The 16,410-nt window shown below is 42.0% G+C and overlaps 2 protein-coding genes across 2 annotated transcripts in view; both read right to left on the reverse strand.

Annotated features, from left to right (window-relative positions):
• Window positions 1–4,672: 4,672 nt before the first annotated feature.
• On the reverse strand, window positions 4,673–8,240 carry prdm14 (PR domain containing 14). Its single transcript, XM_048267167.1, has 8 exons — window positions 7,634–8,240; window positions 7,420–7,473; window positions 7,137–7,297; window positions 6,675–6,945; window positions 6,305–6,507; window positions 5,916–6,017; window positions 5,254–5,476; window positions 4,673–5,069 (listed from the first exon to the last, which is right to left on the reverse strand). The coding sequence occupies exons 1-8, from the start codon at window positions 8,238–8,240 to the stop codon at window positions 4,909–4,911; spliced, it is 1,782 nt and encodes a 593-aa protein (XP_048123124.1). The 3' UTR covers window positions 4,673–4,908.
• A 5,838-nt stretch (window positions 8,241–14,078) lies between these two features.
• Window positions 14,079–16,410, reverse strand: part of ncoa2 (nuclear receptor coactivator 2) — a 96,439-nt gene continuing 94,107 nt past the window's right edge. Inside the window, 1 exon segment of the mRNA XM_048266043.1 lies at window positions 14,079–14,674. Coding sequence (XP_048122000.1) covers window positions 14,663–14,674 — 12 coding nt within the window. The 3' untranslated portion in view covers window positions 14,079–14,662.

Here is a 16,410-nt window from a genome sequence, read left to right on the forward strand (position 1 = left end):
GTGATCAGCTGAAGCTGAATCAACTGAGGAGAGCCATTCTAAGGATGAGAACATTTATCATCTTACAGAAGGTGCTTATCTCAGAAAAAGGGTGGAAGTGGCAGATAAAGGTGATGGAGAGAGAGAATAGGACTTTGGGGGTACCTGAAGCAAGAGAGATGACTGGGTCAGACTGGAGTTGGATTGGAGTGTTTTGCCCCCGAGGGACCAAACCACTAGTGGAGGCCCAACATAACAGTTCCAGCCACTCAGCCAGCACCATCTGCTTCTGTGGACCCCCACACACACACACACACACACACACTTTCTTTACACACACACACACACACACACACACACACACACACACACACACACACACACACACACACACACAAACACCAGCATCACACACAGCAGCTTTAGTCTGTTTGATCTGCCTCTCATCCAGCAGGGCACATTCAGGGCATTTGGCCTGTACTTTCCAAAAGGGGGGATTACCTTCAGGTCGGCCTACTGTCCCTGTGGACATTACCGGCTCCTGCAAACACAAACGCACTCCTTACAGTCTGTCCACAAGCTGCTGCTGTTGCTGCTACTGCTGCGGCTGATACTGCTGGGGCTACTTTGGCTGGAGTGGTCATCTGTGGTGATCATCATCTGCATTTAATGACTGAGGGAAAAGACAGGGCTGAGATGTCAGGTAGTGGTGGTTGGTCTCTTTAAGGTTCAGTTTATGGGAGCTCTCATGCTAAGAGCCCTAGGCTAGTCTAAGAACTGACTCACAGTGTGTGTGTGTGTGTGTGTGTGTTTGTGTGTGTGTGTGTGTGCTGCTGACGGCTATTAGGAAATCAATAGAGGGTAATAGATCAGGCCGTGGCCAGCTCTGCTGCTGTTCACGGCACACAAGGTACAGGCTGAAATAAGAACTGACAGGTAACCACTTAGAGAGAGAGAAAGAGAGAGAGAGACACGCTGGGTCAAACACGTCACCAGGACGAGAGACCTTTCTGGAGAGATACCCTCTCTCTCTCTCTCTCTCTCCTCTGTGTATGTGTATACTAGCATCATTTACCACTGAAGAATGTCCACTGATCTATGCCAGGTGGGCATTATTCCAAAAATGCCTGCAGTGCCTCAGCTGTACCACACAGTCTAGACTCATTCAGCACTGACATCTACTAGTCTCAGTTTAAGAAGTCTCTTTGTGAAGAAGTATGATTTGTAGGGTACAAGTACAACCATTTTTTTTCAATCATTTTCAAGAGTACCTTGTCGGAAGGCTGTGTTCTTTTACCAAGGCAAAACAAGGACATAATCAAATGCTCCACACTTCTAACAGTGAGTGAAGTAGACTCTCATCTTTTAATCAATTATGTTGAGAGATGAACCTGTCAGTTTGGATTGTTGGGAGGTGGTCCATCTCTGTCACACACACACACGCACACACACACACACACACACACACACTAAAAAAACATACCCACATATCAGGACAATTTATGGCATGCTTTTCTATGTGAAAACCAAAAGCAATTATCTAGATATAGGGAGTCCTATTTACTCATCTATAAATCATTCAGCTGTATTACATCATTTCCAAGAATAGCTCCCCATACATTGTGAGTGTTAAACCAGAGATAACCCAGGACACACAGCTACAGGGGAGACTGCCCCTCGATGGATTAATATCATTAATAAAACAAATCAAAGTGAATGACGGAGCTCTTGGGGCCTGGATGCTTGGCATCTGGGAGCCGGAGAGGTTAAGTGTGAAATCAATGCCCATAAACAGGCAAATAAAAATTGTGAGAGTGAGAGAGATGAGTTTAATCAGCTCATCGCATAGGGGTGATGCTGAAGCCATTTAGAGCGATGCCTCCATCATCCATGCTTGTTTTGGAAAGAGAGAGAGAGAGAGAGAGAGAGAGAGAGAGAGAGATAGGCACTGGAGATGATGTGTGTGCTGATTCTATAAAATGATTGGCATACTCTGGTGGACATGACAAGGTGTGGACATGAGACAAAGCAAGTTCATATATATACATACTGTATATATCCACATAATAAACTACCAAAAGGAAATACAAACTTGTTTAAATAAACATCTGTAATCCAGAGATACATAGTAGAAATCCACAATATTTGTAAAATGAAGAGAAGCAGAAATATTAGCGAAATGAAATGCACAAAAAAAAACATTCATCATTCATTTGCATCATAGAAGAGGCTGACACAGGTTTGAAGAGTCATTCATATCATCAATGTCTTTTGATGGGATTCGTCCCTCTGAGGTGTCTTCTAAGCATCATAAATGTGGTAGAAAACACGAGTTCTAAAGGGTAAAAAAACAAAGATGGTTGATGGTTGGTTGACTTAAATCCCAAGTTGTTTGGGATCACATACATACACCATTTCAATAATAATGCTCTAGAATAATTAAATTCTCTACTGAAGCCTAACCTATGACCTGACACTGCTGCTCATGCCCATGTGATGTGTTGTTTTGTATGTGACCAGTGAGGGTAAAACTAGCAGCAGGAGGCCATTGTGGCTCCCCTCGTCCCCAGTTGCATTGAGCCCTGTTCTCTCCCAGTAGGCTGGCTGGGAAACGGAGAGAAAGCTGCATCCATATAAATGGGCCACGGTGCATCTCTAAATGAACTGTGGGGCTTGTCATGCAAACGGCTTGGCACGGAGCGCTCCTGCAGAGGCGCGTAATGCACTGTGGTGAGCCGTATGGTGAAGATATGTCATGATGCATGCTGCAGAGGGGGAGAGAGAGAGGGAAAGAGAGAGAGAGAGAGAGAGAGAGAGAGAGAGAGAAGAGAAAGAGAGAGAGAGAGGGAGAGAGAGAGAGAAAGGCAGGAAGGGTTGCTTTGATGAATGATGCTTTGAACAAAGAGGGGTTGTGATCAATAAGTAAATATAGTGATAATTTCTAAAGGGTTGACAGGATCACACTGTATCATGCTGTGCCATGCTTGAGGTTTATTATTTTCAGACCACAAAAATGCGGATGGGAAGGCACACACGCACACACACTGATAAATACTCAAAAGCCAGAAAGAATTCTAGAGTCAGGATCTCCAGATTGCACTGAATGACCTGTGTTTTCAGTATTGTGAATTCTACGGTCGATTTCATATCTGCCTATGTGTGTGTGTGTGTGTGCACGTGTGTAGAAGTTTAATTTTAACCTGGTAGCTCTCATTGCAGCAGCCTGTCCAGTAGTCTTCACTGGGGAATACCGAGTGAAAAGTTAAGGGGTGATATAGCAGAGCATTCAGCTCAAAACCACACATACACACACACACACACACACACACACACACACACACACACACACACACAAACAAACAGAGGGAGAAACTCACACACACACTCTCTCTCACACACTCTCTCACACACACACACACACACACACACACACACACACATTGCAGCCTGCTGCTTTGAACCACCAGACAACAAATTTGGGACATTTGGCAACATAGGGGACAATCGGAGGTCAGCAGATGTCACGGGGACCGCCTTTGTCTCTGTCTCTGTCCAAGCCCCCCATTCTAGACCACCTCATCGCTCCAGTCTATTGTCATTAATATGCCGCTGCGCTTTGCTCATTTCTGGGCACAGTGCAGAGTAATCCACTGAAAACATCTTGCACACGTGCACAGTGCACACTCACAGGGACAGAGAGAGTGGTTTATGACTGAACACACACACACACACACACACAAATCGACTCATTATTTTTATTGGTGACAATCCCACTGAAATGGCAAAGATCTTAGTGGAATGAGAGTGTCAGTAACAAAATAGTTTTGTTAAAACTCATGACTGAAATGTTTTTACAAAATGACCAGAGTAGAGTGCCTTGGTTTTACATCTTGCACAGTGTTTGTGACTTAAACTAAAGAAGAAGTGTAATTTAATGGCAAACTGTGCTGAATTTAGGCTACACCAAGGCTACTTTAATGTAATCTATCTGTGATTTGAAAACATTAAAGCAGTTTAAGCAGTTGATTACAGTTTCAATATATCATCATTTACCAGATCACCAAAGACATTGAATAATGCATTCAGTATTATATAGCCTAATAGATATAAATACATGCATAATAATTGAGCAATGGCATTTAATTTAGTTACGGAAAATTCTTAAATTATACAGAATGCAAAACATAGCCCAAATAGGTGGAATTGCACTATTGCACTGCTGTTTCTTTAACACGTGTCACAGAACTGTATGTTTACTCTTCACTGTCTGTCTGCAATTCGGGAAATCTTTAAGGAATTAAGAAAATACACAAATGCTTTCTTCAATATTTATTAAAAGAAAGAGGGGTTGTAACAATTACATTTACACAGACAAATATTTTACACTGCTTTTGCAGCCTCACAATAGAATACAAAAAAAATAAAATTACACGAATTTGACAACATACATAATATCACTGTAGAGGTAGCCACTGCGCAATGTATGCATATCAAACATCAGTAGGCTAATGTGATTTCATATGAAAGCGCGCAAACTGCCACACCTAAGATAATTGTATAATATCATATACCCAAATGATTGACATTCCTTTGGTGTAACTTGTGCTAATGAAAACTACGGTTTAGTGTAATATATATATATATATATTAAATACTTCCTTACTAATTTGGAAAATCGTAAATGTGTGTGAAAAATTATAGCAATTATAACAATGCACAAGACAAAAATACAGCTTTCAGCTTATTCAGTATAAAATGGACGTTCATAATCATACTCTAATAAATATTTTTTTAACAGAAAAGATAAAACTTCTTGATCACATTAAATAATCTGTTTAAATAATAACGAAATAAAACCTACACGTGAATAGCAGCGTTTTAATGTCTGTGGAATAAGTTAGTCTTTGGTGTTTCGATTTTAGTTTCATTTTAATTCCAAGGACGGTATTCTTTGTTGAGTGTAACAATTCCAGTGTAAGCGAAATTGTCTCCGATGTGTCTCTGTGTCTGGGTGATATCTTTGGTCGCAGGAAAGAGAGAATTTTCATCGAGTTGTTGACTCACTGAAACGGCCGGGGAAAGAGTCGATTCTACCAGTGGACAAGGAATAATTCATCAGTTAGAATCTGTAGCCTAAATTACAATATCAGGAAATCAGATAACATAGATAGCAGACCTAGTTCTTTTTCATATACAAGAGTACATTGAGAGGTTAGGCTTTTCGTTCTTTCTTTTCTTTTTGACTTGAAATAACGAATGAATTCACTAACTTACTTTTGTGACTTTTGTTCATGTGATTTTTGAGTTCCTGAACATCTTGGAAGGAACTCCCACACACATCACAGGAGAAGGGCTTGTCTTTGGCATGGGTGCGCCGGACGTGGCTGTCGTGAGCGGCGTGAGAGGCGAAGGCCTTCCCGCAGTGCTTGCACTTGAAAGGGCGCTCGCCGGAATGCTGCCTGATGTGAGTGCGAAGGATGCTGGACGCGGTGAAGGCCTGTATAAAGCACGGGTGCCATAAGTGACGTTTTGAAATATCCATAGCAATTACAAAAATACATGTACAAACATTTACATGTAAAGGTCATTTTCTTTAATTCCCCTGCGTGGACAGTTTAGATCGCTTTGCGCAAACAACCGTCTGCTGAGTGTGACTATAATTGCCCAAATGAGCTAATAAGGGGCCGAAACTATAGAGCAAACAACACAAAACACTTTTGTTCCTTTGAGTCATAAGTTACGGACACAATCCCCTTTAACAAAAGATAAGAGGTACATCTGGCCCTAATTAACATGTAACGGTCTCCTCCGAGCGTGCCCCGGCACAAGAGGCGTAATGAACCCCCGCGCAAAACGCACCATGAAATTAGCCAAATCCTAAATGGAGAGTTTGACTTGAGGGGATTGTTACTGAGCGCCATTGGGGTGCACTTTACCTTATTGCAGTAAACACACTTATATGGCCTCTCCCCCGAGTGGACACGCATGTGTTTGTTCAGGCTGGACGACTGGGAGAAACTTTTTCCACACACTGAACACTGAAAATAGAAAGACAGGACAACCGTACGATTAAAGCTTATTCCAGGTGTTAAAATAATTAAATGGCACAAAATAGTAGCCTATGGCTCTTGGCTCGGATTCACTTGAACTATGCCAACAGAATATACAGAGAGGCTTGTAACCCGTATAGGCCTAAACACCAATTAAACCGTTATTCGCACCACCTATAGGAGCTGTTCTTTCAGCACCACTTCACTACACAAGAACAGTTGCTTGCAAACCCAAACCCCCGCGCAAATGCATATTTATTTGGTGGAACGTATACCTTGTGCGGCCTGTGCTTCTCGTGGACATGTAGGATATGTATTCTGAGCCGGTCTCTCTTCTCGAAAGACCTGTTGCAAAGGTGACAGGGAAATTTCCGATCTCCTTGGTCGACGCATCGCGTGTATTTCAGGTGCTTGTCTCTGTAGTATTTGTAAGCAAAGACCTTCCCACACCGGTCACATTTAAACCCCTCTCCAGAATCTAAAAATAAAAGAGGGGAAAAGATTATGAGCAACGAAGAACAGTGTCCTCATACCCCCCACCACAGCACGTACAGTAGCAATTATGAATTTAGTTAAATAATTATGTGCATTTGCCTACAATTTAGGCCTACAATTAGGCTAATTTGCAAAATACTGATTTCTCACCTTCAGGAGGAAGCTGCTCAAAATTGTCATCGATGAATTCTTTTAGAGTGAGCGGGATGCCCAGGAATTGCACATAACAATCCCCGTACCACACCAAGAGCTCCTGCTGCGGCTTGATGTCTTTGCACACCTCGTAGAAAATCTGCCCCTGGTTCTGCACCGCCACCAGATTCTGCTCCTCAGGGAAGCGGGCGCACTTCACAAGAGACATCCAGTTTCCAGACGCCCCGCGGCCATCTACAAAGTGACTCAAGCGTCCATTTTCAAAGATCTAATAGAAACAAAAAACCAAAATAAATAATTAACAAAACATTATGGAGAATACAGACGAATGCTTCCCAATAATTGGCAGCCTTATGATGTATGTATTTGTTTATAAAAGGAGCATACCGGTAGCCTGTTTTGGTTAAAATAATCCATTGCATGCTTTTAGGGAGAGATAGTAAACCCGTGTCTTCCTACCTCCCACATGAGTGTGTTGTCGTCGTATGTTTTAATCTCACTGGTGTTCACCAGCTTTCCCGTGAATGGCCCGAATCGAGTGCCTTTCGCTATGGACATTTTGTCCGCAAACACTCCGTAATGAGAGACACTTCCAGTAGTCGTTTGAACAATTGACAACTCTGAAATCGTAAGGAGATTGACCATTTAAGAAACATCTGTTCAGTTTTATTAAAATATTACCAATGTTAGGCCTATATAGGCTACTGAGAAAAAAATCACATATTGGTCAGTGATCATATACCTTCTGGAAGTTCAAGAGCATCCATATCCAACGGGAGGTGCTGACTTTCGTGGACTAAAAAGAGAGGGAGTCCGTTTATTAATGTCTCACATTTCCCAATTCATTAATTAACACAGCACAAGTTCAAAAGGCGTCACTTATGTCAATAAAAAGGCGTTTGGAATATTAAACATTTTAAACGAATGATCAAATTAAACATCAGTTTCAAACTCACTTGAATTTCCAGGGAATACAACCCCCGAGATGGCATGGCCAACATTCTTTTCCTGGTTCCGGGAGTACCCGTACAGCACATTGAAGAGGTCCTCGTCTGTGAAACAGTAAGTGCGTGTTTGTTCAGTTACTGGGTCCGCGTTGTGCAGGTAAAGCACGTTGTTTTTGGAAGGTGAGCAGGACTCGAGGGAGGATTTCTCGCTGGACGGACTACTGAATTCTGACAGCGATGCAGAAGAATGGTTAGAAGCAACTTTAGCTGCCTCCTCGTGTTTAGGGAAAATAAGAGGCACTCTATTGAAGTATGGGATGCCGGCCATGTTTAAGACCTGCTCGTGAAGGATGGCCGCTTGATGTCCATTCTGTGCAAAGATGTTCTGGGCTCCTCCGGTGAAACTGAACGGCATGACGGTTTGAGTCTCTGTGACTAGGCGTCCAAGCGACTTGAGTGGGTGGAAGAGGTTGTGTGTGCTCTTAAAAACGTCCATGTACTGCGCGTTGGGAAGGGATGGATAGAAACCGGACCCCCGAGCAGGGCTTCCTTTGAGCGGGTCGAAATGGTAAGTCCTGTCCTTCCCAGCAGGGATGCTTGACAGGGACACAGCCATCGCAGCAGGTGACAGATCAGAGAATACGTGAATTTGAATAGATTGTTTGCTTGTTTTGTTGTCTGTTCTGTTGAAAACAAAAATAGTTTAGATGAAATAATGGATCTCAACCTCAGGAATTCCTTTCCTTAGCTTTTACTTTATTAACATGATCATCAGTAATTATGCAGCCACTTCATTCTACTTTATTTTACTGTTTGCAGTTTGCCTATGGTTTATTTTCTTGAATGTTGACAGTTGAAGCCTCTTGACAAGTCCGTATCAAGTTGATATAAGTTTTTAGTCATTTCAATTAACACTCACTATTTACACTTAATGTGGTGCGCATAAAACACTTCCAGTAGCAACTGAGCCCGTCTGGACTGCACAAATACGCAGTCGCAGTCTAGACAATTACCACGGACACGCTGGTAGCCAATAGCTGAGACAAATCAGGGTCGTGACACTTAAATTAAAGAACACCGGGTCAGTGACAAAGGTCAACATTAATGAAGCCATCGCAGCTCTTTGGAAAGCGGTTATGGGCGTACCCGGTTCAATAGGCTGAGATATTATCTGTCTGTCGTGTGCAGAACCACTGAGATTACTGTTGAAATGTAGTAGCCTACTTGATAAAGCAGTGGGTGATTTAGAGAATTAAAGGTATTTGAATTAGTAACCTATAATAGCCGAACATGAGCAAAGCTGTACTTACCATGTGTTGGGCGCATTAGAATTCAGCAGACACGGACTTCATGTTGATCACTAAAACAGTTTTTGCCGTGACTCCTTGGAACTTTCATGGAATTCGGATACGTACTTGGAGTCTCGCTGTGTGGTTGTGGCTTGTTTCAAGACTCACGGACATATGACTGATTGGAGGATAGGACCAGGACGATGCCTTTCCTTGTCTGCACAGCCATTGGCCAGCTATCAGCTCATTGGAAGCGCACCCGTGCCTCCCCCAGGGGATTTCACTTTAACACGTCCTGATTACCGACCTTCTCCCCCCTCTCAGCGCATTCATATGCACTGCCGCCGAGTTAACTCCTGCCGGTGTCTTAACTACTCTAGGCTATAACTACTGCACTTAAATGTTGGTTTGTGTTAGATTTCACACAATATAATGGGATAACAATCTCACAATCTTCACACACGCAGATGAACTGAATATTCAACAGTAGCCCATCACAACATGTTGGTCTGATATTGTGTCAAACTTCTGAGGGTACAAAACGGCTTGTTCTCATTTAAAAGAGTAAACAACGTCTGGTCAGGCCAAGCCTCAAATGCTTACTGAACTAAACAGGAACATGAGAATATTACTTGACACAATAGATAGGGGTTTCATAACAAATCCTAACCACAATAGGCTATGTTACGCATTTACCTTGTGTCTTCAAAAAACCTAAACATATCAGTTTGATTGTAGTTTTAATACGTTACAATGCATCATTTATTTAAAACACTTATTTTTGTATTATTAATTAATTTGCAACACTCGCTCTTTAACATTGATTATGTCCAAGTTAGAAAGTTTGATATTTTGCGAGGCGCGTAAAAAAACTGTGCATATGGATAGCCTATGGCTTTTCCCTTAATACAACCAATGATGTATTCTTTTCAAATTAACAAGTGTAGTGCAAAAGTGTGTTTGTAGGCTAGATCATACGAGTAGACAAAATGAGCATTTATTATGTCTACATTCACACTGACTTGCTGAACATTGAGCGGCTACTGATGAACAGGGGCAAAAAAGCAAAATCAGCCTTCGAGCCAGAAAAGATGAATGCCAGTCGGGAGAATGAACTAAATGTTGCAATAACAGAATTCTTTATTTACAATAGTATTATTCAACATCAAATAGCATCAGCAAAGCCATATTAGTCAACAACTTGCATAACTGTGTTTTTAAATTTCTCTCGGTAAATCTAACTTTGCATAAAATGCTCACACTAAGATTACAAACATCGATGCGGGTGAACACAGAGTGATGTTTAATGTGAACAACACAACTGGAAAAAATACACCTTGGAGCGCGCAACACTGTAAGCTTTCTCCAGAGAGTTCATATAAATTACATATTGCTTCGATTTCCCATTGCATCATTTTCATACATAAACCGAAACAGTTAAAGTGAGAATTGTACAAATAATATAACCCAAAACTGATCACAACATAACATGGAAAAATGAGCAATATTGAGACGAACACGGAGAGTGAGATAGTGAGAGAAATATTTTGAATGTCCATATCCAGCAACGTAGACAGTTGAGCAGAGACTCACTCGTTCAGTATTGTACATAATTTCACTATACAAATATTATACAGACACCTTTGTAATATACAAGACAGAGAAACGGATCTAAGGCAATATGCTAGGTTTTAGCATTTCAAAGTTCTTGCATTTAGCTCTAAGAAATTGGCAGACTATACAAAACATTTTTTTTTAATTTTCCAAAAATCAAAATTTAAAGGTTAAAGGTAGAGAGAAATAGTTTCTTAAGCAAATTCAAATCAAAGTCATTCTGACATTTTGATATATATATTTTTTGTAGGGCATTTGCACCTAGTCCTGATAAAAATTCTTTAAAAAACCCACACAACCATCACTTCATGGCTTATCGTTATTTCAAAATCTTGACAATCTTTGGATTTTTGCAGAAAATGGGGGAGTGATACATCTGTCTCTTCAGAACTGACTACTCTTGTTAATGTGAGTCCTTCATAAATGCCAATGCGTCTCCGAGGCAAAGGACATTTATCAAAAAACTTGTGATCGAACGAGTCATTAAAACACTGAAATCACAAAAGAAAATAATCACTGAAAATCACTGAGAGGGGGAAAAGCTTTTTGCAAAGACGCTTATTTTTTTTTTACAGCAATAGCACACAGTCAGGCGTCAGCGCCTTCCATGTTCGTGTAATGAGCCTGGTCGTTACACCGAGGAACGCGAGAGGAACTGCGTATTTCTACTGCGTACACACCGGGGCCACCCTGCAATCGAAAAGTCCAAGCGGCCACCCCACACGATGCACAGAGAAACTACGTTTACAGCATTCAAAAAAGGAGGCTAAAATTGGAACTACCTATACGTCAGGTATAGTTCAGCGCGCACACACACACACACACACACACACTGTCAGTAAACCCGAACGGCTGAGGATCTGAAAGGGTTGTCATACAGTATCAAATATCCTTGTTTCTTAACTGGCTGAGATGCGTGCGTGTGCGCGCACACACGCACACCAACTCACATACAGCCTCATAAACACACACAACCGTAAATACTGTGCTGCTATAAGCACCTTCATTCGCACCATGATGACATTTTTTGTGTGCTAGAGAATACCACGGGCTGATCTTAACAGCTGACAGCGACCGGGGGTGGTAATTTGTACGCACCAAAGAGCAGACATCGTGAGAACACATTCATCCGTTATTATTGAGAGAAACCAAATGAGGGTTTTCCAAAGAAATTTGGCTTCAGTCCGACATATCAAAAATATCGGTGAGATAGAAATCAAGTATGTTCATGGTCATCTTCAAGATACAACCTCTGTAGTAGTGAGTAGTGAGACCCATGCAATTTGATACAGACATTATGCATACTTCAATCGAGACCTTCAACTGTCATAACTGACACACACGCATGAGTGTGTGTATAAGTGTATGTAGCCTGTTGCGTGTATGAAAGTGCATGGGTACACATTCCGAAATATGGAAAGACCAATGATGTCCCAGTTTTGACCAGCAGTCTTAGCTTGTTATCACCAGAACATACACTATGGGTGTGTGTGTGTGATGGTAGGAATATACATATTCTGGACATCCTTTTAAATATAAACTGTCTATTATTCAAAAAATGTATTGTGGTTAATACTGAATCTAACCCGCTGAGCAGAGATGTGCCTCCCAGATTTTTACAAAATTACAAAAACTCAAAGCCAGAGAGAGAGAGAGAGAGAGAGAGAGAGAGAGAGAGAGAGAGAGAGAGAGAGAGAGAGAGAGAGAGAGAGAGAGAATGAGAGAAGGAGAAAGAGAGAATAGTTTCTCAAGTAATCGTTATTGCTTGTTTCCACACACCAGGACAGTTTGTACACACACACACACACAGGTCTGCGCAAAGTTATGGCTGTGTTGGTTTCCTCCTGTTCTCCGAGGGCTGTATGGTCAAGGCTGAGAAGCAAGCAGAGATCTGAGGGCGCACACACACACACACACACACACACACACACACACACACACCCCCTGCCACTGACTCCCTATACCAGTACCACATGGAGCAGAACAGACACTTGGGAAACTGTTGCCTACTTTCCCAAACACACACACACACACTCTTGTCAGAGAAGCAGTTAAGACCAGACGAAGGGAAAAAAAAAAAAAAGTACAAAAAAAATGAAAGTCAAAATAAATACCATAGGAAAGAGAACTTTGTTATTGGTATGTACAATCTATTAGCATATAACTGATTTTATATGTAAATCTAATCCACAAGAAATAGGCTGCAATCACTTTTCTGAAACTACTGGACCAGAGAGAGATAAAAATAAAAGTCATAATCAATCCGGCTAAAGAAGAGCAGAGCGGGAAGCGCTATTTCAAGACTCGAATGCAAATGAGACCCTTGGCTCTCTTGTCCCTTCGCATGATTCTTTTTCTCGCTACTAGATTTGTAAAGAATTCTACACTGGTTTCAATTAAAAAATGAAGAGAAATAAAACTATACAGAAGAATAAAACTTAATTTAATACACAATAAATCTCTGGACTAAATTAAGTCTAATTTTACAAACCATTATGTTTCTTTTTACTCAAACCATTCTTCTGAATCTGGTGTCTTGCCATTCAACCTCATCTTGAAAAGTCTTTGTTGTTTTAATTTCACTCAGAAAAAAAAAAAATCACAAAAGGGAAAAAAAAAAAAAAGAGTACAAAAAAATGAAAGTCAAAATAAATACCATAGGAAAGAGAACTTTGTTATTGGTATGTACAATCTATTAGCATATAACTGATTTTATATGTAAATCTAATCCACAAGAAATAGGCTGCAATCACTTTTCTGAAACTACTGGACCAGAGAGAGATAAAAATAAAAGTCATAATCAATCCGCTAAAGAAGAGCAGAGCGGGAAGCGATTTCAAGACTCGAATGCAAAATGAGACCCTTGGCTCTCTTGTCCCTTCGGCATGATTCTTTTTCTCGTTGCTAGATTTGTAAAGAATTCTACACTGGTTTCAATTAAAAAATGAAGAGAAATAAAACTATACAGAAGAATAAAACTTAATTTAATACACAATAAATCTCTGGACTAAATTAAGTCTAATTTTACAAACCATTATGTTTCTTTACTCAAACCATTCTTCTGAATCTGGTGTCTTGCCATTCAACCTCATCTTGAAAAGTCTTTGTTGTTTTAATTCTCACTCAGAAAAAAAAAAATCACAAAAGGGAAAAAAAAGGCAAAAATGGCTAAAATGTTTTGTTTTTGTCTGTGAGAGCTACGCCCAGAGTGTCACACAGTCAAGAGTCGTCTTGTCCGTTTGTTTTTGGAACGTCCACCGAGGGGAGAAACCCAAGAGAAAAAGAAGAAGAAAAAAAAAAACATACTTCTCTTCTGTCCCCGAACAAAAAGAAGGAGAACTATTTGAGGAGCTTACAAAGTGACAATTTGAGATGAGCTTGTGTATGGTCACTTTCCACTGAGAAAAGAGAGAGATAGAGATAGATCGAAAGAGAGAGAGAGATGAGATAAGAGAAAGAGAGAAAGAGGGATACATTCATGGGACGAGGAATCCCAGTTGCCAGCATCGCTGAGTCATTTGGAAAGGTAGGTGGGGGTTGGGGGGGGGGGGGGGAGTCGCAGGGGTGTGTGTGTGAGTTGGGGTGGGGGTGGTGGGGGGGTTGGGGGGACCTAAGTCACACTACGGTGAATGCGATAAAAGAGACTGGCTGGCTTTACTGACAGGGCTTTGCACTTCTGGGAGGGGGGGGTGTGAGTGTGTGTGTGTATGTGTGTGTGTATGTGTTTTTTGGGGATCCTCAGGCTGCGGCCAAAGGTGGCGTGCGGCAGGGTAGGTACGGGGCTGCAGGTCCCAAAAGCTCAAAGCGATGTCCAACACCCCACACCGGCCCGTCCTGGCCTCTGTTCCAGAAAAATCTCTGGCCCAGCCGACACCCCACTTGTTTGTCCTGGGACAGCCCCCCATCACAGGGGATCCACACAGGGCCACGTCCCAGTCGGGAATACTCAAGGCTGGGCAGCAGACGGGGGTGCAGCTGGGCCCAGGTTCTGGAGGTTGGCTCAGGAGGTGGAGGTTTGTATGCTGGAGAGGGTTGGCTGGCTGGCTCGCTGGCTGGCTGCCTGGTTGGGGATTCTGTCCGGAGGGGGAGAGGGTGGTGCCACGGGGCACCATAGGGACATCTGCCATCGCTGAGGTCAACAGTATTTCTGTGTGAAAGAGACAGACATACACACACAAAGAGCACAACGATCAGATCTTTACTATATGACACTCAATGACACTCTTCCGGTCATCAAAATGGGTCAGTGTAAGGACTGACCGACATCAATCTATTCTGATCAAAACACAGCCTGTAAGTTGTCTACAAGAACAGAGGAATTGGAATGTTTTGGAATTAGATTGTTAGAATTGTAGTACCACTTGTGGGAATCCAAATGGCTTTCATTAGTGTGGCAGCTGAAGATAGGGGACAATTCAGACAATTTCACTTCCAGTTGCCTCGAACAAATTGGAATCCCACAAAAGGTTGAAAATGGCTGATTTAGAGATGACAACAGGTCTTAGACATGATAACAGGTCATGTTCTTCTACAAGTACCTTCTTCATTTAACTCATTAGTGAAAAACCAAACTCTCGCCACAATCAAAGTACGAAAAACTGGACAAGTCCACCACGCCTTGAAACTTGTGCATGTGAACACAGAGCTGCAGTTTACCAAGCGGAGGGGTCAGCCCAGTGGGATAACTCAACCGCTCCGATCTCATCATGAGTAATACATCTCCCAAACTCCTAAAACCGCACTAATGGCCCAACGCACTGCTGAATTATTAAGTGCCGCTAGTTACTACAAGACTGCAGAGGAATAAATCACCAGGCTGGGGTCCAGCCGATGGGGTGGGAGGAGGATTGGGGGTCTTTGGCCACACAGTGACCGTGGAGAAGTGCTCGCTATCAAACCTGCCGCACCTTGGTTAAATATTCATACTACTTTATGAGGCTTAAAAGCCTGACGGGCAACAACGATGCATGCACAGGCCTTACTAGAACAAGGAGAGAGAGAGAGCGAGAGAGAAAGAGAGAACAATATACCATAGATAAAACTCATGGTGAAACAGATCTATAGATGCAAAAACACTAATGTGATGGGATGCATAGGGAACATGCCATTATGTGTCATAGCTAGAGTGGGCTGTAAAGAGTGCATAGGAGTGTCTGCGTGTGTGAGACAGTTCTTCTGACTAAGACACTTTGTGTGTGTGTGTGTGTGTCACATCAGAATTCTGCCCTTTAAAATACTGCCCTCCGCGCGTACAAATCGGTCTGGTTTTGGTGCTAAGTGCACAGTGCTAATTACATCACCACTCCTCACTACTACCCCCATTTGAACTCTACAACATAAGCTAATTGGGGTTAATTATTAATGAGGGTTCAGAAGGGGCAAAATTGCTTTGATCAAGTGTGGCGCAGACACTTAAAGCCTTTTGGGCAGGTATGCCTCTCATAATGAGTTAAGCACAGAGATGACTCTCAGGCCATACACATGGGCAGACACCAACACTTAAGGAGAGGCCTGGTGTGGCATGACATAAGTCAGGGCGCAGAGGGGTCATGAGCCAAAAGTGTGGGGCATCTGTCAAAAGAGGGAAAAGGGAGAGAGAGAGAGAGAGAGAGAGAGAGAGAGAGAGAAACACCATCTCTCCTGGTCATTTCCTATTTTGTGAATGTGTGTGAACAAGTGTACATTTTAATGTTTGTGTGATGAAAATGTTTGTTTGTGTGTGTGTGTGTGTGTGTGTCTGCCTGTATGTTTTAACCATGTGTACACACACAGGTTCTATGACTGCATCTCCCGAGGAGTTGAATGCTTTCTTTGTTTATGCACTGCAGTGTAGTTTATGCTTTGTCAACACTGCATGTAAACGATCAAGCCAATAAAGCTCAC

The sequence above is a fragment of the Alosa alosa genome, chromosome 16 (assembly GCF_017589495.1).
Source record: "Alosa alosa isolate M-15738 ecotype Scorff River chromosome 16, AALO_Geno_1.1, whole genome shotgun sequence".
Taxonomy (NCBI): Eukaryota; Metazoa; Chordata; class Actinopteri; order Clupeiformes; family Clupeidae; genus Alosa; species Alosa alosa.

Excerpts from the sequence above, each read along its gene's own strand:
- prdm14 (XM_048267167.1), bottom strand. The coding sequence starts at position 8,240 with ATGGCTGTGTCCCTGTCAAGCATCCCTGCTGGGAAGGACAGGACTTAC. Across the intron at positions 7,298-7,419 it reads TGCTCTTGAACTTCCAGAAG|AGTTGTCAATTGTTCAAACG; the intron begins GTATATGATCAC and ends TTACGATTTCAG. Across the intron at positions 5,070-5,253 it reads CATGAACAAAAGTCACAAAA|AATCGACTCTTTCCCCGGCC; the intron begins GTAAGTTAGTGA and ends GTCCACTGGTAG.